General features: G+C 37.8%; 1 protein-coding gene across 3 annotated transcripts in view; it reads left to right on the top strand.

Moving 5' to 3' along the window:
• The window catches only part of taf2 (TAF2 RNA polymerase II, TATA box binding protein (TBP)-associated factor), a 103057-nt gene that overhangs the window by 59694 nt on the left and 21541 nt on the right, over positions 1–21822 (top strand). For all 3 annotated transcript variants that reach the window (XM_080193590.1, XM_080193589.1, XM_080193591.1), the window contains 6 exons: positions 1085–1225; positions 2390–2500; positions 4441–4634; positions 10111–10250; positions 13008–13077; positions 15138–15247. In XM_080193590.1, coding sequence (XP_080049716.1) covers positions 1085–1225; positions 2390–2500; positions 4441–4634; positions 10111–10250; positions 13008–13077; positions 15138–15247 — 766 coding nt within the window. The remainder of the gene's footprint in view (positions 1–1084; positions 1226–2389; positions 2501–4440; positions 4635–10110; positions 10251–13007; positions 13078–15137; positions 15248–21822) is intronic.

The following is a 21822-nucleotide window of genomic DNA, read 5'->3' as shown; positions in this document are numbered from 1 at the left end:
GATTAGAGTGCGAGTCTTTACAGCTAATCAGTTCTTACAGGTGCAGACAATGTGAGTAGAGATAGCATTAAGCATAGGTTAAAGAGTTGCGTACTGTCTCCAGACAGGACAGTAAATGAGATGTTGTAAGCCCAGGCAAGCCATGGGGGTTACAGATAGTGTGACATGAACCCAAGATCCCGGTTGAGTCCATCCTCGTGTGTGCGGAACTTGGCTATCAGGTTCTGCTCAGCGACTCTGCGCTGTCGTACTTTAACCTGGGGTTGTGAGACTTCTTACTGTGTTTACCCAAGTCCAACGCCAGCATCTCCACATTTTAATTACTTCACCATTGATGGATGTGCCTTCTGCTAAAACCCTAAGATCTGAAATTTCCTCCCTACATATCACCAACTCTCCTCCGCTCTTTCCCTCCTTTTGGATGCTCCTTAAACTAGCCCCTTGTGCAAGATTTTTGTTATCTGTACAGGACCATCTCTTCTGGTTTGGTGTCAGATTTGTTTCATACACTCTTGTAAAATGTTTTTGGATGTTTTGTTGCATTGAGGTGCTATATAAATTCATTTTGCTGTTAATCAGTGAAATTTTGCTTATATCAATCCTTAGCTCACCTTGTTAGCATAAAGTGCTCACGTGAGAATTTTAACCTGAGGGGAACTGGACTCTTCCCCAACCTATCACCCAGCCCTGTTCTGTAAATTTGGCAAATCATCTGGTTCAGACATCAAACTAAATTTGGTACTGCACTATTTCAAATTATAGGTGTTCAGCAGAGTTCAGAGTATGGGCTACAGATGATCTGCTAAATCATCAGGTGTGGTGATCACCATCTCTGGATTTTACTTTCAATATCTTGAAGATCTGGATCTGTCTGATTCATTCTACAGTTCTGCCAGGCAAGCATGTCACAAAGCAATGCAAATTGAATCAGTGGCTGTCTTCAGCAGATATATAGTTCAACCATACAGACAATCCGTTCAATCAAGCAACCAGATTTTCAGCCAGTGGCTGAGATGGTAGAATTCTCATTAACGTGTAGTTTATATCTCATAATGGTATATTGTGTCTGGAATTCTTCCTTCAGATTGCAAATGCCATGGTGAACACTTGGACAGGACCACCAGCCATGAAATCACTCTTTACACGAATGTTCTGCTGTAAGAGTTGTTCAAATATTGTTAAGACCAACAATTTCATGAACTTTCAAAGCTACTTTCTACAAAAGGTAACTTTTTTCATAATATTGCTTCTATTGTAAAGGAAATTGAGACATTGTCATCAGTTAATGAAGTATCAGAGGGGAAGCTTCTCATTTAGTAAAGCATTGTTAACGTTGCACTGTGAAATCTTTGTGAATATTTCACATACTTTCTGTCTGCCAAATTCTACCTTGAACTATCATTTATGGTAACTTTTACTGTGGTATTACAGTGCGTGTTTGACTACTGAATAAGGACTTAGTTTTGCACTGGGAGAACAGCCAGAATGATTTTCCATTGTAATGTGGAAAAACTTGAACGTCATTTTAAAAAAAACTCCCCTCTGCCCACCTTAAATAATTTTGTGGTCAAGGCAGACAGTCTTCCATTTTTTGCAAAATCTGCTAAATAATCAGCTTCAGAAGCTGTGGAAAAGCATAATGATGTTCTTCAGTATATTTTTGTGTTGATTTTTCCTCCTTCCTGACATGTGAGAAATGCTGATCTAGAGAGAAGTGTCAGTATGCTACAGTGACAACCTGCTTTTCCAATTCAGAAGATTATGGGGTCAAGCTCTGCTCTAACATTTGAGCACTTAGTCAAGGTTGAAATTTGAGGATGTACTGCATTGTCAAGGAAGCCAGTTTATGGATGATATAGTAAACCAAGGCACTGTTTCCCTGTTCGTGTGGGATAAAGATCCCAAAGCACTATTTGAAGAAGAGTCGTTGAAATTCTCTGTATTTTGACCATCATTAATCCTTCAGGTGACATCACAAAATAAATTAACTGTGTTTTGTGAGGAATTCTTTTGTGCAACAAGTTGCCTACTTGCCTACAAAGAGTGACGACTCTTCAAAAGTAATTAATTGACTGTGGAACTGAGGGTGTGAAAGTTGTTATATAAATACACTTTTTTCTCTGAAGAATACCCACCTTCAAATTACTAATTGATATTCAAATTGTTAATGGGGAATAGTAAAACAAGCTCACTTTATGGCACTTTTTTGTAGCTTCAATATTAATTTCATTTTTTAAGCACATTTATTATTCTCTAAACAAATGAAATTGCGTAGTGAATTATAATTCATTAGGTTAGGAGCAAATGTTTTCTATAAGTTAGCAATTTGTAACATTTTAGAAAAACATTTATTTATGGAAGTTACCCATGTATTTGACCTATTTCACAGACTATGCCTGTTGCTATGGCATTGCTGCGGGATATCCATAACCAGTGTCCCAAAGAAGTATTGGCCTTTATTTTGGATCTCATTAAGTATAATGACAACAGAAAGAATAAGGTATGCATCTTCTAAGCTTTTTTCATTCATTTAGGGGAAGTGGGTATCCCAGCAAGGCCAGCATTTGTTTCCCAAACTTCATTGCTTTTAAGAAAATGGTGGCCTCCATAAACCACTGCAGTCCTTGTAGTTTAGGCACATTCACAGTGCTGTTAGATAGGGAATTCTAGAAATTCGACCCAGTGACGGTGACGGAAAGCATTATAGTTCTACGTCAGGTTGGTGTGTTGACTTGGGAAACTTGCTGGTAGTGATCCAATGTGCCTGCCGTTCTTGCCCTTCTGGGCAACCAAATTTGAAATGTGCTGTTGAAGTCATGTTGAGTAACTGCAGTACATCTTGTTGATTGTACGTAATGCAGCTATGGTGCGCTACTGATGGAAGTAATAAATGTTTAAGGTAGTGGATGGGGTTCCAGTTAAGTGGGACCCTTTATCTTGGATGGTGTCGAGCTCTTGATTGTTGCAGGAACTGCACCCATCCGGGCATGTGGACGGCATTCCATCAGACTCCTTGTGCCTTGTAGATGGTGTACAGGTTTAGGGAGTCCAGAGTTGTTACCAACTGCAGAATACCCAGCTTCTTACATGGTCTGATAGCCACAATATTTATATAGCTGGTCCAGTTCATTTTATGGTCAATGTTAACCCCCACAATGATTTGTGAATTACAGCAATGGTTACACCGTTTAATATCAAGGGAATTGGTTAGATTCTCAGTTGAAACAGATTATTGTCTGATACTTGTGTGGTGCAAAAATTACTTGTCAATTATCATCCCAGTCTGAATGTTGTCCAGGCACATTATTTGTGGGGCTCTGAATGAAACTGAATGCTGTAATCATCAGCAAATTTTCCCACTTCTGAGTTTTAGATGCAGAGAAGATCATTGATGAAGTTAAGATGGTTGGACCTCGGACACTGCCCTGAAGAACTATAGCGGTGTTGCTCTGAGTGGGGGTTCTCTCAAGATCTGCTGCAATCTGGCAGCTGTGTCCTTAAAGACAAGGCCATATCAGTTAATTATGATGCTACCAAGCCACTCTGGTAATAGATGTTGAAGAACCCACCGCCGCTCCCAAGCACATTTTGCCCCGTAGCTGTAATCCAAGTGATGCTCAACAAATAGGAGTATTGATTTAGCAGCTTAAAAGGGTGGCAGGTGGTATTCAATCATGTCTGACTAATTCCATGAAACCTCTTGGGTGTTGATGCTGAGGTCTCCCAAATCTTCCTTTGACTGGTTTAAGACAGACTTTGTTACAATTCTCCACATCTTGGTGCAAATTTCAAATGTTAGTGAGAAGGACTTTACATCTTGTCCAGTGCCTAGGTATGTTCCAAGTGATCCATTCAGTTTTATTCTTTAGACCTTTTCATCGTGGTTAGATAAAACTGAGTGGCTTTTTTAGGGCATTTCAGAGGTTAGTTAAGAATCAGCCACATTGCTGTGAATTGGGTGTTGCATGTAGGTTAAACTGGGTCATGACACCAGATTTTACTAAAAAATATTATTGAACCAAGTGAGCTTTTATGACATTTGATAGTTGGTCACCATTACCACTATTAGCTTTTTATTCCAGACTTATTAACTGAAAGATTCCTGACCTGCCGCAGTGGGATTTGGAATTAGATCTCCGAATAATACCCTGTAACATAACCACCATGCTACTGTTCCTTTGCAGATCTTTGTTTCAGGTTTCTAAGCTAAAAGCTGTGGCTTAAAGAACTCAATACTCATCTGGAGTATCTATTATGTTTCTGAGAAGTGTATTTTGGATTAAAGTTAAGAAAAATTGAAATATTCTCCTTTGAAGGCCAGATGTTTTCAACTTTAAAGTTATTTGGATCTTGAGCAAAATAAAGCCCTTTGATTGTGGGACTCTTGTGCCTTTGCACTTGGTTTATTTTAGTCATTGCTTTTAATCTATTTGCTGTTAGTTTTCAGACAACTATTATCGTGCTGAGCTTATAGATGCACTTGCAAACTCAGTGACACCTGCAATTAGCATCAACAATGAGGTTCGAACACTGGACAACCTCAATCCTGATGTTCGTCTAATTCTGGAGGAGATCACCAGGTTTCTAAATATGGAGAAGCTACTTCCAAGTTACAGAAATACAATAACTGTCAGGTACTAGATGAGTGTTTACAAATCCAAATTGACAGCATATTGTTATGGTTCAGGTCAGAAACTCCAAAGTGTTTTATGGAGCCTGCATGAATCATAAGCTTTTCACCTTGAATTTGGCTAGGATAAGCAAGATATGTCTTACCTCAGATATGATTCAAATGACCCACTGGGAGCTTTTATCAAACAAAGTTTATTTGAGATTATAGTTAACATGTATTGTAAGAATGTTAGCAATGACTGTATTCAATTACAAACAAAACAACCACAATAATGTATAACCTATAACAAATATATCTAGGATGTTCCGATCAAACCAACCCCATAAACAGCAAAGCTCACGTGATACTGGAACCGAGTCATTTGGATGAAGGTGGCAGCTTTCTTGATACATTCAGAACGGTTTGAAGTCAGGACAGCTTCCCAGAGCACTAGGGAGAGACTCTGGTCAAGCCACCAACTGCAGATTTTCTACTGCAGGAAGGCAAGAAGCCTTGCTTTCAGCTAACCAGCAGAACTTGCAAAACCAAGGGCAAGACGGGGAGAGAGAGAGAGACACTGCTTTCAATCTGATGTCCAGTCTCTTCTAAACCAAACATTGCTGCCAGCCAATAATAAAAAATGAAACCTTGGATTCCCTAGGAAGGAAAGAAAAACTGTCCAAAACCCATGACCTTCCTCTTCACAATGCAGGGCCATAAAATAACCCCGAATAAAAATAACAAACGCCATTTAAACCACTGAAGGAGCAATAAGATAACCCCAAAAGACAGCCTGGCAACAATGAGAGCTATAGAGAACATGATTTTAAAAAAATTCTTAAATGTACAGTAACATCACAATATCAAGTGAATGGAGTCTTGTTCCAAAATTTTAAGGTTCAGTAGTAGTGATTTGCTGAAAATTATAATTATCCCTGCCACTGAAAGTGCGTTAAACTCAAGTTTTCACAGCTGCTTAATTAGTCTGCTTGTCTATGAACAGTGTATCTCCAAAAACTGATGAACGAATTTCAGCTGAATTTGGTACACAGGGTATGGACCCAGGAAGAACTGATTTGTTTTTAGTGAAGATATGGAACTGGATTTTGGAATTTTTTTTTACAGGATCCATTAACATTGGGAGATAGTGAATTGACTTTATTTTTGGCATATTGTTGGCAGTTGTATTTAGAATAATGTTTGTTTCAGGTTGTTATGGATTGTCTCAGACCTTAAAAAGGATAGCTGAGTTTTCAGAGCAAATTGTTGGATGTGGATAGGCCTGAAGTCTTCTCTGTGGGATAGAAGCTTTTAAAAAGAATTATTATTTTCACCTTTGTAATTAGGGTATCAGTCAGAAAGAGAAAGGTCTCCAGGAAGAGCGTCAATTATGATGATGCTGAGTTAACATAGTATGGCAGAGATGTGCACTCTGCTGAGTTGTCCTCTTGTTCTTCATTATATTTTTTCCTTTTTCAATTCAACAGAATTATCGGTTGAATATTTTCTTTTTTTTCCCGCTTTGAGGGGATTAAATTATCAGTCCTTTAAAGGATATTGCACAATGAGTGTTATGACAACCATATTTCAATAACATAAGAACATAAGTTTTATAAATTTATTTAATCCTTACCACATGTATCAAAATATTCTCAATTTCAGTAAATAAAGGAAAATGAGTATCTGAGAATAATTAAATTTATAATACTCGTAAACGCCAAGATTTGACTCCAGCGCTGAGATTGATCCTATGTGTTTTTCTTTGCTTTTTTTGCCAATGAAAAACCTTTATTTTTTATCCCTGGGTTACAGACCAACTTTAGAAAAGATGACAGGAGGGAGACCCATTTTCCAAGCTATCTCTATTCTGTACTGGGCCATTTTCCACTTGATTTCCTTCATCTCTGCCCAATCCCTCTTTTTTTTGACATTTTTACTTCGAAACACAAATGTCATTGTGAATTCAAAGCATGTTTACCATTTTTTGGCACACTTCTACACTACCACCTTCATTTTACTTATTTCAGTTTTATAATATACTACAACAGCATTTGTCAAGCCAGATACCCATTGATTTCCATGTTCCTAATGGCAGTAATAATCAAACTGTATAATTTATAGTCAAGGTGGTTACTCAGTCATTGCATCTGTTCTGTTATAGCTCTTCAATTGAAACTATTGCCTGTTATTTTTCCATCCACATACCTTTTCAACTACTTTGCAACTCTTTTAAGTTGAGAAAATGTTTGTCCCAACAGCTATTTGTGATGAAGGAGTCGATGTTTTAAGAGCTGGCTGTAATATTTTTTTCGATCTATGTACTTCATTCACCCAGGAGTTTGACTTTATGTCCCTTTATTGACAACTTGCCATTAATGGAAAAAATCTTTCACTGTTTGTACTCAATGTCTCATGTACGAAACTCAAAATAGCATTACCTTTATGACCTTTACTGTCTGAACACAGATCTTTTTACGAATCTTCGTGTCTTCCCCCTCAATCTGTTCATTCCTCTACTCTGTTAAAAAAGATACTATTTTGAATATTGCTCGTTCTTGTTTGCAAATATATTACTTCATATTTGTGCACTAATCTGCATCTGCCACCTATCTGCTCTTCAAATCATTGACAGAAATAGAAATCAAATGAGCCCCCGCAATCCACAGGGCACACAAAAATCCTTATAATTTGAAGTAATCATTGTATTCCTCAGTGTCCTATTTTCTATCGCTATTCATGCAGTTGTTTCTCTTTAGCACCATAAAACTTATGATAATGTATCTTTCTGACTGAGCAAGCATCACCTAGTTCATCAAAACCATGCTTCAGTATTTGTTCACTGCTTATCCGATCTTTTCTCTTTTTTGACCCCCTCATTGAGTGCAATTAAGTAGACTCAGTAATTTAGTGTCAGCTGAGAAGAAGTATCAGAGAAATTTAAGGCTATAAAACCCTACAAATCCCCAAGATCTGATTGTTTACATCCAAATAATCAAAAAGATATAGCTGCAAAGATTGTAGCACACTAGTTTGGTTTCCCAAAATTCCCTAAATGCTAAACAAAATATTGTGTAACCAAAAGAGAAAAATTGCTGGAAAATCAGCAGGTCTGGCAGCATCTGTATGGAGAGAAAAGAGCTGATGTTTCGAATCCAGATGACCTTTTGTCAAAGTGGTCATCTGGACTCGAAATATCAGCTCTTTTATCTCCTTACAAATGCTGCCAGATCTGCTGAGATTTTCCAGCAATTTTTCTCCTTTGGTTTCAGATTCCAGTATCCAAAGTAATTTGCTTCTACGTTGCGTAACCAACTGAGGTGAGTCTATTTTAGGTCTTGTATTGTGTATTACGACAGAGTTGATTAGTAATCTTGCAGTAAAAGATCTACTAGAAAACAGTGATGACAATACAGTTGAATTCTGCACTAAGTTTGGGAATGATATACTTAGAAACATAGCAAATTGGAGCAAGTATAGATCATTCGGCCCTTCAAGGCTCTTCTGCCATTCAGTATGATCATGGTTGATCATCTGTCTCAACAACATATTCCTGTGCTCTTCCCATACTCCTTGATAATTCTAGTGTCTCGAAATCTATTTCCTTCTCAAATACATCAGTGACTTGGCTTCTAAAGTCTTCTGTGGTTGAGAATTCCACAAATTCATCACTCTGAGCGAAGAGGTTTCTCCCCATCTCAGGCCTAATTGGCCTATTCTATACCCTGAGACTGTGACCTTTTAGACATCTGCAGCCAGGGGAAACATCATCCCTGCATCTGTCCAGTCCCATCAGAATTTTATACGTTTCAGTTAAAAACCCCTCATTCTTCTAAACTGCAATGATTATAGGTTTAGTCAACCCAGTCTTTCCTCATACATCAGTCCTGCTATACCAGGAATCATTCTGGTGAACCTGCACTCCCTCTGTGAAAAGTACATAAGTTTCTTGGGTAAGGAAACCAAAACTGCACAAGTTCTCCAGATGTGGTCTCACTAAGGCCCGGTACAACTGCAGCAAGACATCCTTGCTCCTTCATTCAAATCCTTTTCCAATGAAGGTACCATTTGTCATACCATTTACCTTAACCGCTTGCTGCACCTACATGCTTGTCTTCAATGACTACTGTACAAAGCACCGTGGTCCCTTTGTACTTCAACATTTCCCAATTTGTCACAATTTAAATAATATGCTGTTATTCTAGAACAGGAGGCACAGTCTCTGAATAAGGGATTGATTATTTAGGATTTAAATGAACATTCTTCACTAAAAATGCTGTGAATCTTTGGAATTATGTGCTGCAGAAGGTTGTTGGTGTTCTGTTGTTGAATACATTCAAGGCTGAGATAGACAGATTTTTGATCTATCTGAATCACAGGTGGGAAAGTGTAATTGAGGTGGAAGATCAGTCTTGATGTTCAACGAGGGGCATACACGCGATGGGTCATACAAGGGCTGCTCTTGGATGTTCGAGAATAGCCTAGTACTTCATGTCGTTAGTGTACGCTTAAACTGGACCGGATGCCGGGCAACACGACAGCTCAGTGACAATCGCTGTTTGCTGTGCAGACACATGGATTTGAGCCAGTGTCTGTGGGAGTTTGCGCATTCTCCCTGTGCTTGAGTGGGTTTTCTCCAGGTGCTCCGGTTTCCTCCCACACCCCAAAGATGTGCTATTAGGCTGATTGGTGGTAATAAATTGTCCCTAAATTATTTTCCCTCAATGTGGAATGCCATAAGCATAGGTAAGGGTCATGGGTGGAGGTGGGACTCGTAATGTTAAAATGGCAGCGCGGGCTCATTGGGCCGAAGGGCCTGTTTTTGTTCTTTGATCAAATTGAACGGCCAAGCAGACCTGAGGGGCCAAATTTTCTATTCTAGTTCCTACATCTTGGGCAGACCGTCTCCATAAAAGTGTCATGTAAATGTGCTTATTGTTGCTGCTTCAAAGCTAATGCACAAACTGAAGTTATCTAGAGAGAAGTGCTGTGGTGAAACTATCCTTGTCTCATGACAAAATTTTCCTGAATGAATAGAAGTAAGTCCCAGATAAAATATGATGTGGAACCAAAGGCATTAAAAAAATGTGAATAAAGATTGGCCTGCTATAATGTATTGGAGGGGATGATGGTTTCCAATGACCTACATTGTGATACCTGTTGTTCACTTTTAATTCTGCCTCACTAAATTTTCGTATTGCATGTCATTATATTTTTAAAGAACTTGCTAGCAAAAACTCATGCCTTTGCTAACAATTTCTCACCATCTGTGCAGGTGGTTTAATGATCGCCAATGTCATCGGTTGATGGAAGACATTTTTAAGCTGTGTAAGGCAGACCATTGTAGTCCCTCCCTGTTCTGAGATAGAAAGTTTTGTTTTGCCATAATTGAGCGCAAAACCAATTTGCCTGACCTCAGATACGCAAAACAAGTTTTTAATTCAGTCTTAAACAGAAGTTTCACTTTTTTTTAAAGTGCAATTTTCTTGTTTAATTTGCAGCTGCCTGAAAGCTGTTCGGGTGCTACAGAAGAATGGTCATATTCCTAGTGATCCATCACTCTTCAAATCATATGCAGAATATGGGCACTTTGTAGATGTTCGCATTGCAGCTTTGGAAGCAGTTGTGGATTATACACAAGGTTTGATCTTGATGTGTGAATGCATAAAAATTCAATATGGTGCTGTGTTCTACCTATTCTTTTTCCCACCACAAAATATTATAAACATTTAACAAAATGAAAACTTTTCCTTGTTTTCAATTATCCCACATGATTTATCAGCTAACCAAATTTTCTAATTTTTCTTCTCAAACCTTTCAGCACTTCCTGTTACTTGGCTTTTATGACTAACACCCTTCTCTCTTCCAGCTGCCAATGCTTCTGCAACCTTGTTGTTGCCTCTTCCCTTTCCACTTGTTTTAACCCTCTGCTCAACTCTTATCAAATTATCCAGTATCTACATTTCCAATATCACATTCAGCTTCAACTTGTATTTCAATAAACGGAGAGCCTAACACTATTCAAATAAAATTTTCAGTATCTTTTATAATGTACCATTATAAATTAGATTAACACTTTATAAACAAGGCACAAATATATAATTCTACCTAAACCATTGTAAAGAATGTATGTAAAGCACTAATTTTGTGTACCAATATTGCAGCGTTTCCTAATATTTTCCTTGTAGTAGTACTCTTTATTGTTACAATCTAGTTTATCATCCAACACAATGTGATCAATGCCAAGTGTGGTCTACATACTTGATTCAAAATTGCATATCTATTGTAAAGGATGCAATAATAGGAAACTTAGAAAATATCAATGGCTGTAGACAGAACGTGGACTTATGGAAGAGAAATACTCTTTGACAAACCTACTGGAGTTTTCTGAGGACATAACTAGTAGAATAGATAGGAGAGAACCAGTGGGTGAGTATTTGGATTTTTAGTAAGCTTTAGATGACGTCCCACCTAAGAGGTTGGTGCGCAAAATTAAAGCGTGTGGGATTGAGGGTAACGTACGGGCATAAATTGAGAATTGGTTAGCAGACAGGAAACTGGGTAGGAATAAATGAGTCTTTTTCAGAGTATAAGATGATTATTATGGTGACCAGAATATCAATCAGTGCTTGGAGCTCATTATTCACAATATATATCAATGATTTGTATGAGGAAATCTTATGTAATATTTCCAAGATTGCTAATGACACAAAACTAGGTGGAATGGTGAGTAATGAGGAGGAAGTAAGGAGGCTTCAAGGTGATTTTAAAAAGCTGAGTGGGCAAATATACGTTAGATGCTGTTTCACATGGATAAGTGTGAACTTATCTTTTCAGTATAAAAATAGAATGGCAGAGTATTATTTAAATGGTGCCAGATTGGGAAATGTTGATGTACAAAGGGACCTGGGTGCCCTTGTGCACCAGTCATGGGATCTCTACAGTACAAAAGGAGGCCATTCGGCCCATTGAGTCTGTACCAATCTCAATCCCTTTTCCCGCAACCCCACACACTTACCCTGCTAATCCCCCTGACATTAGGGCCAATTTAACATGGCTAACTAATCTAACCTTCACATCTTTGGACTATGGGAGGAAACCGGAGCACCTGAGGAAACCTACACAGACAGGAGGAGAAAGTGCAAATTCCACATACAGTCACCTGAGACCGGAATTGAACCCGGGTCCCTGGTGCTGTGAAGCAGCAGTGCTAACCACTATGCTACAGTCATTGAAAGCAAGCATGCAGGTGTGCAAACACTTAAGAAGGCAAATGTTTTGTTGGCCTTCATTGCAACAGGATTTGAGTACATCAGCAAGGATGTCTTATTGCAGCTGTACAGGACCTTGGTGAGTATTGTTTGCAGTTTTGGTCTCCTTACCTAAGAAATGTCATATCGCAAAGGGAGTACAGCGAAGGTTCACTTGACTGATTCCTGGAATGGCAGGGTTGTTGTATGAAGAGAGATTGGGTCAGCCTGGCCTGTATTCACTGGAGCTTAGAATAATGAGAGGGGTTCTCATTGAAATGTAACAAATTTTGACCAGGCTAGACAGACTTGATGTGGGAATGATTGAACCTGTGGAATTCTCTACCACAGAAAGTTGTGGAGGCCAAATCACTGAATATATTTACAAAATAAAGAGATTTCTAGTCACTAAAGATGTTGAAGAGTTTGGGGAGAGCATGGGATTATGGTGTTGAGCTAGAGGATCAGCCAATGATCATATTGAATGGTGGTGCAGAATCAATGGGCAGAATGACCTTCTATCTTTCATGTTTTAAGGTATCATTTCATACAGCTGATATTAATTTTAACTCCATTGTTCAAATGCATAAACACCTACAATTATTTATCTTGCAACATAACATTTCAAAGTTTTCTGTACATTGTAATTGCGCACAACCATTTAATCTATTGTGCATTAATTATTTGCAATGAGTATTTCATTTGTTCCTGATAATGCAATCAAAATAATGCAGTCTGCCAATGTGTATACTATCCTAAATTGAGCTTGGTTCTAATTCAGGTCCATAAGGAGGTGGGTCAAAATTAGGATGAAAGATGTTCAGACTTTCTCCTAACATTTGTGCAAACAGCAAATAGGCAATTTTCAGCTTCTCATAAGCTGAAATCTGAGGCTTTTATACTTGGTGTGAATGAGTTATTGTGCATGACAAATGTGGTGAGGAGTTGAAAGTTTTAGAAAAATGGAGATTTTTCTTGCCTGCATTTTTTTTACACTGACATCTTGTCTTCGTAAATTCATGGCAGCTTGTAGAAGTCTTTTACAGAACTTTAAAACAATGGATGTTAAATGCTTGCTCTTGTCTGAGTTTTGTTAATTGTGAATGTTTTGATTTGGTTTGTCCCTCATTTAATTTCTGAACCTACAGTGGACAGGAGCACTGATGAATTGCAGTGGTTGTTGGATCTTGTTCAAAATGATGCTGTGCCATACATAAGGTGAGTCTTATCAAACCAATTCTTATTAGTCAGCACCTTTACTATCTTCATGGACAAATATGTTTCTTTAAAAGTTCAGTGTCCCAGAAAATATCCTTTTGTTTTGTGGCTGGAAGTATTCAACAAAACATTGAAATATTAACAACAGTTAAAAAAAAAAGCTATCCCCAAAATGTACTTAGTTATTTAGAACAGTGAGCAAAGAAAATTACAGCACAAGGACAGGCCCTTCTGCCCTCCAAGCCTGCACTGACCATGCTGTCTGTCTGAACTGAAACCCCCTATCCTTCCAGGGACCACATCTATTCTATTCATGCATTTGTCCAGACGCCCCTTAAAAGTCACAAAATTGTTGCTTCAGCAAAGAATTGAACTCAAGCCTCTTGTGTGGCAGGTGAGAATTCTACTACTGAACCACCAATTGGTTACATTTTCTCCCAAATACCTGGTTTGTTTTTGTTTATAATGCAGTTACCTTTCTATAATTTTTTCACAATATATTTAGGATTGAGTGACACAGCTCCCCAACTTCGACACAGATTCCCAGATGTTAGTATGGAGTATTTTGCAAGATCAGCAGGACTAGGTTTGTCATTATTGTTTCTGGTGTCGAGGTCGATGCTGAGTAGCCTGTTCAGTTTCATTCCTAGTAAGAAGTCTCAACACCAGGTTAAAGTCCAACCAATTTATTTGATAGTAAACTCACAAGCTTCATTTCAGACCTCGTAGCATTGATACAATTGAGTGGCATTTTAGGCCACTTCAGAGGGCAATTAACAAGCTGGAGTCACATCTTGGGCAGAGCAGGTGAGGACAGTGAATTTCTTTCCCCTAAAGGACATTTGTGAACCTGATGAGTTTTTTCTACATTCAATAATGGTTTTGTAGTTTCATTTGACTGGCTTTTAATTCCAGGTTTTAAAATTTCATTTCGTTTCAATTCCAGCAGCTGCCATGATGAGATTTGAACCCGAGTCCACAGAGCATTAGCTACTCAAGTGACATTAGCACTACATCGTGCCTCCCCGGAGGTGTTCAGAATAAGCTTTATTCAGAAAATTTGCTGTTTTACTTGTATGAAATGTTACAACATTTTGCCATTTGTCTCTGATACCCAAGAGAGGGATTAAAAAGCAGTTTCATTCTTTGGAAAACATGTTATTTTGATAAAAATATAATAAGTTTTAGTCATTTTGCCCCAGTCAATTCCAAGAAAACAGGCAAGCCTTTTGCTTCAAATGTAAGCAGTTTCTGGAGTTTATTCAAGTATATGTTTGATAGCTTAAAAAATGAATAGGCTGTTGTTTAATTTGGTTTGTCTCCAGTCATTTTCTCAACTGTTTCTTAACCTGGCCAATTTAAATTTGGCAATTATTCTGAAGTCTTCCAAGTGTGATGGCTAGGCCATTTAGCTTCTGTAAGCAGAAATTGATAGGTTTAATAACTAGCAAAATCTGTATTGCACCATTGCTATTATTCATAAATTATAGCCTAATAAAGGTCTAGTGTAGTATTCTGTCACCTTCCAAAGTCAAGTACTACTAAACTTGAGGCTTGTGATAAAACAGTCAAGATACGTTTAATTGATTCCTAGTTTATGCGCTAGGCATGCTAGAATTCTGTGTCTGTCATTGAATGGGCTCTGGAACATAGTGATCAAAAACTTTACCTACAAGCAGTGTTTTGAGATAGTGAAACTTAATATCTTGAGCAAAAAGGACCTTTTTTTAAAAATGTAGAACAAATGAAAAATATTCTTGAAGAAAATGAAAGGAGAACTAATAATTTTAGCATGGACATGTAGGGCATTGGTGTTGGTTAACAACAAATAACACACCCAGAGATTCATGATCTGACTGCTATAATCAAAAATAGTGGAGCTGAACAAAATGCCCAGGTTCACAAAATGTATTACTAATCTGATTGTTTTCTGTTATGTGCGCCATTTTTCATTCATATGTTTGCGCAACAGACTCGTTAGCATTTGTTCCCGTTCTTACTATTTGGTTTACATGGATGTATACAGCTGAAAGCAAAACCTGTTGTTTCGTATGTTACAGGCATAAGGTTTTGAGTATGCTCAATAAAAACCCACCTTTCACCAAGAATACAGACTCTCCACTGTGCAATGAGGCCCTGGTGGACCAGCTCTGGAAACTAATGAACTCAGGTATGTTTAAAGTCCCTAAAGATGGACTTTTATTTATGGTTTCTATAATCTGATTATTTCCTTCATTGTGACATATTCAACGAATAATACCACAAAGAGTTAAAAGACTATAAAACAGATTTGTATATTTGGAAGTATTTTTCTTGTTTTAATCACATTGAGAATATATTATGTTAATTAGTGATTTCCTATGCTTGTCCAAAGTGAAGACAAGTGCCTCCATACAGTAAATTTTCTGAACATTTAACAAATCATGCATTTTAAAACTTTGGTTGAAAATTTTGACTCTTGCTTCTGTTTTCACCTTTAAAAACTGAATTTCCTCTTCATACAGGTAAGTAGTTTGAGAATAGAAATTGCTGGTTGATATATATTATACGTTATATTCACATTATATAACATTTGCACACAGGCTTATATATGTAATTAATAATTGCTGTCTCTTAACTTCAAATAATCACCTAAGTTTCTTGTCCTGTGTGATGTATTGCATCCATTTTAAGCTCAACACTGTGGCTGTATGTAAATAGCAATCTGTAACCAGTGACAGGTTGTTCTCAAATTATTCCTTCAAAATTTCATAACTTGCCTATATCTATTCTTTAATCTTTTTGACTAACAAGTTTAGAAAAGTGTACTATTACCAATACAATTTTTTGTACAGACTTATTTTCAGCCAAATTACTTCTAAAGATGTTGTATATATGATCGTTACTCTGGTGATGAAATGGTTATACTTGTTAACTGTGATTTCTGATGTGCTCAATAAAAATGTCAGTCATTGGGGCACCAGAAGTTCTGGCTAAGCTTAGTTTTTAGTGTATTATGTTATGAAAGTCTGCTCCAGATGTTTTTTCTTTCAGTGTAGAAGCTTTCAAATTGAAGTTGCTTTGAAGTCTGTTCAACTTTAGAATAGAATATTTGGTGTAGTTAATTTGATGGTTTCAAACCTATACAAAATTATAATCCAGAATTTAACAAAGAATGTATTTTGATTTGGTTTTGTAACCTCAAAAGCTAGCTTGATTTAAAAGCTAAACAAATTTAGTGTCACTTTTTTGGGAATAGTGGGTTATTCTGGATGAAAAGGTTTTTGTAGAAACTTCAATTTAGAACATTGATATAGAAACACTTCAACTTTAGAAAAATGTTGATTGGTATTAAGAATCATTCTATATTATAGTTCCTATGTAATTGTTAGATAAATTTGGCATTCGACTATACAAGCTATCTTTTACAACCATACTCTCAGGTGGAAAATGGATCAAAAGCTTTCAATAGGTTTATTGTATAAACGCTTTTGATTAAAAATAGCTTAGTATGTAATTTCAATAATTGCATTATAGTACCAGTGAGATTTTGGTATAATGTAGAAAACTTCTGGATCTAAGGTGGTCACATTCTGTTTGTGGTTGAAATGGCTATCTGATTTATCAGATGCAATCACCAGTGTTGCTGATGGTTTTGAAGTCATTCTGATTATTAGCTAGCGTGATTTCTTGGTTTTTGAGTTGGGTTTGACTGCTCCCACTTGTTAAATTGCATTTCAACACTAGTTTTAATTGTGCCTTCCTTGTTCATAGCAGGAAGGCGTTTGGAAGCAAATTATAAATTATAAAATAAAAATGGCTTGGAGTCTTCGTCATTTTTAAATTATTTGAAGTTTCTTCTGTCAGGCCCTGCACAGCAGCCAAGATGGGTCTACGGGGGTGGGGGGCAGGTGGGGAAAGCTTGCAGGAGTAGACATTTTGTTGGATCTGGTAGTATTCAGCATTGAAACCACATGTTCAGGATCTGCTCAGAACCATGTATTAATCTACATTTTAGATGAAAGACTTCAAGTCACTTTGGTCCAATTTGAAAGCTTGCTAAAGCTAGATTATGAAATGGTCTTTGGTTTCATTCAAGTTTGCATATGATTCTAATATTCTTGTCCTAAATTAATTATGACAATGGAATCTTTATTTACACTAAATTTTTGCAATAATTATCAGTCTCTAATCCACTTGGGATTATTTGTTTGGTTTATGTGGTTGTTGCTACAGTGTTTAATAGCAGTTGCAGATGTGAATAATATTTGTGTGCTAATTTAGTGTGGCATTTCAAATCATTGCACACAGTTTTATTCAAATGTGGGAAAAAATATACTTTGCCAAAAGTTGTAAGTTACTAACCTTGTGAAAGAAGATGCTAACTATTATTGATGGGTCAGAAATTGTCATCAGTATTGTATTCTAGAAGGATACCAATCAAAAGGTAATTGGACCTAAAATGATGGTGTATATACATCTGCTTTTAAGAACCTGCTGTGATTGTGCATGATAATGTAAGAGAAAGTAAAATTCTGAATTTACTAAACATTTAAAAACATATGGCTACTTAGGATTGGGAATAATCCACTAATGGAACCTGGGAGTATTTTATGTAAAAAAAAACATTATTTGGGAAGAATTTTCCATTAGACCTTAACAATGAAACTGAAACATTTGATAGTTTTTAAAAACATTTAGACCTGCTTTTGGTATTTCTCTTTGCTTGTTCCAAGCACTGTTTCCTGTAAGGACTGACGGCCTACTGTTAGTTCTTCTCTATGAGCGCTGTTTCATCAGTTATTAGATGGGCAAGAATACTTGAGTATGTTCTTTCAGTAATTCTCTTCCTACTTCCTATTGCATAGTTCCTATTTTCTAGTTATTGACCTTCTGTAATGCATGACTGAAATTAGCAATTTAGGTTTCAGGAGTTCAAAGGTATGCGTCAACTTCCACCGGTATGAAAACTAGGTCAATAGCTCACTGGAGCACAAGAAGATATTGTTGTCCAATATTAGAAATAATCTGTGTTAGAATTTTGCGGTGTCAAGATTCATGAGAAGGAAGCTGCACAATAACATTAATTCTAATAGTCATTTAGTTGTATAGAACTGAATATTACTTGGAAACAAAAGATTTTTCATCAAATCATTTCTTGCACACATTAGAACAATTCACATGAATGCCATTTGTAAAGGGAACAATAATACATACTTTTTGAGAAAAGTGTGTTGGTTGGTTGGCAAATGGACTCTAGTGGAGGTATTGCCGTGAAGAATGCACCAGTTGAAGGTGACTGATGGTTAGCTGCCAAGCATTGTTTGAAATTTGAGCCGGGCAGCTTGACTGATTAGTCGAGGCATTTCCCTGAAGAATGGACTAGCGAATAGCTGTCACTTATTTTGTTTGGCTGAGACAGGCGCAGTGTGTATACATGTTCTTTCTGTCTGCCAAGAACAAGGCCCTGTGTGTTAATACGTGTAGCTTCCAGCACATGTAAATGCACCATATCGAGAACCTGACTGACCATCTTAAATTAGTTAACAATATGATTCTTATCGCACCGAGCATTATTTAGCTGTCCCATTGCAGAATCACATATAATGTTGGGCACTGTGTTTTGAGTTTTGTAAGCACATGCTGGTTGGGTACAATCTGTACCTTGCCCTTTTGCAAACAACAGAAGATTCTAGAGATAGTATTCTTAGCATCATACTGGAACTAAAATTCATTTACCATATTATTCATTCGTGAGACAGGCAGAATGTCTTTTTGGCTTGACAACAGCATCCAGTTGGTGGTGACTACCATTTATGTTGCCACTGCATTGTAGAAGTGAGAAGTGACTAGCTTCACCTGTTGCTGAAATTTTTGAGATACCCTGCCCTTCAGGGTAATCTCAGAGATGGCAAAAAATTTAGTGATAATGGGTAAACTAAAGAAGCCAAGGATATCCACATGACGTAAGTGCCAAGTCAAAATTTGGTTCCTGCCCCTTAAGTGTGCATTGAGGTTCATTAAAACAGTAGCAGGCCAAGAACAGGAATGTCAGAGTGAGGGCAAGGTAGAGAATTGTAGCAACGCTGATATGAAGCTCGGGTGAATATGAAGCTTGTAGTCTGAACAGAGATGTCCTGCAAAGTGATCATCCAGTCTGAATACTTTCTCCCTCGTGTTGAGGAGAGCATTTCTGAACAGCGAATACAGTATACTAAATTGAAATAAATACATGTAAATTGTTATTACACTGAGGAGTCTTGGTGGTGAGAAGGAAGAAGGTAAAAGGGCATGTGTTGAAACTCCTGCCGCTTGCATGGGAAGATGCCATAGGAAAGGGTGGTGTCTTGGAAATGACTGAGGAGTGAACCAGAGTGGCATGGAGGGAAAAGGAAAATGTGTTGGGTCGTGGCTTCACCCTGGAGGTGGCAGAAATAGTGAAGATGATTCATTGTATGTGGAGGCTGGTGGGGTGGGGGTTGGAAGTCTATCATCATGATTCTGAGGAGGAGGGAGAAAGGGGTTAAGAGTGTATGAAATAGGTCAGCCACTCTAGACGCTGTCCATCATGCCAAGAATGGGGAGCAGGAGGAGCTGAGAAAAAAGACATGTTGGAAACGCAAATGTGGAAGATTACAGCGTTGGAACAGATGCAACAGAGTCAGAAATGCTGGGAAAACAAAATAAAGACCTTACAGAAAGTGAGATGTGAGGAAGTGTAATCAAGATACTAGTGTGAATCTGTGCGCTTGTCATGAATGTTAGTTGAAAGTTTACCCCAAGAACTGGAAATGAGTAAGGGAGAGTTGTGGATGGACCAAATGAAAGCACAAGTTTCAAGCATTTTGGGGGGAAAAAAAAACCTTGCCAATAAGTTGGGTGATTAATGTTAGAAATATCTGGAAGAAAGTATAAACAAGTACCTGATAACTGATGGGGTATTGGATACTGTTGAGAAATTTTTTATGTGGAAGAGATATGAAAATTTCAGATTTTATTCATACTGTTGGTCTGCAATACTGACTACAATTACCCTTCCTCAAATATAATAATATTATAAAATAAAATATTTTATTTGTTTATACTGTAAGTACTGTACAAATAATGAATTAAGCATTTAAACTTAATGTTTCCTTCGTTTCTCAGTTAATTATAATTTGTACCTTGTTGGTTTATACTTTGTATTAAACATGCTTTTATTTCTAAAGAAATAGACTGTAAACATATCTATAGGGAGGTGATGGCTTAGTAATATTCTCATTGGACTATTAATCCAGAAACTCAGCTAATGTACTGGGGGACTCCGGTTTGAATCCTACCATAGCAGATGGTGGAATTTGAATTCAGTAAAAATTATCTGGAATTAAGAATCTACTGATCACCATGAAACCGTTGTTGATTGTTAGAAAAACCCATTTGGTTCACTAATGTCCTTTAGCGAAGGAAATTACTGTCCTTATCTGGTCTGGCCTACATGACTCCAGAGCCACAGCAATGTGGTTGACTCTCAACTGCCCTCCCAGGGTAATAGGGATGAGCAATAAATGCTAGCGAGCCAGAAACACCCATATCGTATGAATGAATTAAAAAGAAGCAGCTACAGTTCCTAAATCCAATGGGATCAATATGTGGTCCTGGTGAAGTGGTGCTGGACCTCAGTGAAAATTGTATACGACCTGTCTCTGTGCCCAGTTGATTTCACACTGCCTAATAATACATTGTTAATTAGTTTGAATATTTATGTGTGCCTCCAAATGTAAGAGCTATTCTCGTAGTTGGCCATTTTTACATGGGTTGGTTTAGCTCAGTTGGCTGGACAGCTGATTAGCAATGCCAACAGCAGGGGTTCAATTCCCATATCAGCTGAGGTTATTCATGAAGGTCCTGCCTTGTAAACTTTGTCCTTTGTCTGAGGTGTGGTGATCCTCAGATTAAATCACCACCAGTCAATGCCTATGGTCATCTGGAACAATGGCGACTTTTTACCTTCAAATGACTAAAATTACTTTGGCATATGAAGATCTCACCGGTATTGCAAGTTGGAGGACTGCAAAACCTAGGGCAAAAATGAAGATTAGCCCCATAATATATTTCTGGACTGCGTGGGTAGTCATTTCCCAACTTCTCCTGCAGCTCAGTTTTTCTTTTGATTCTTATTCTAGATGTTTTCTCCAAGGCAATGTCACCAAAGAGCAGAGACTTGCTATGCAGCACTCAACACTGACTAGGGAACCAGAAACTACAGCAGACCCTACCCTGTCCATCCAGCAAAGTCCTCTTCACTAACTTTTGAAACCACTAGGACAGACCCACTAGACATGATGGCACAATGGTATGCAATCGGGATGAATTTGTTCTGGAAGTTCTTAAATTATATAAAAGATTGGTTGGGCCACAGCTACAGTATTGTGTGCAGTTCTAGAATCCACATTATTGATGGGATGTGAAAGCAAAGAACAAAACAGCCTGGGAAACAGGCCCTTCGGCCCAACGAGCCCACGCCGCCATTTTAACATTGAGTCCCTCCTCCACCCATGACCCTTGTCTATGCTTATGGCATTCCACATTGAGGGAAGACTAATTTAGGGACAAGTTGTTACACCAATCAGCCAAATAGCACATCTTTGGGGTGTGGGAGGAAACCGGAGCACCTGGAGAAAATCCACACAAGTGTGGGGAGAATGCGCAAACTCCCACAGACACTGGCCCAAATCCATGTATCTGCACAGCAAACAGTGATAGTCACTGAGCTGTCGTGTTGCCCAG

This window comes from Carcharhinus amblyrhynchos, chromosome 8 (assembly GCF_965287045.1).
Source record: "Carcharhinus amblyrhynchos chromosome 8, sCarAmb.v2.hapA, whole genome shotgun sequence".
In the NCBI taxonomy this organism is placed as follows: domain Eukaryota; kingdom Metazoa; phylum Chordata; class Chondrichthyes; order Carcharhiniformes; family Carcharhinidae; genus Carcharhinus; species Carcharhinus amblyrhynchos.
This window is presented reverse-complemented; position numbering and strand designations above follow the sequence as displayed.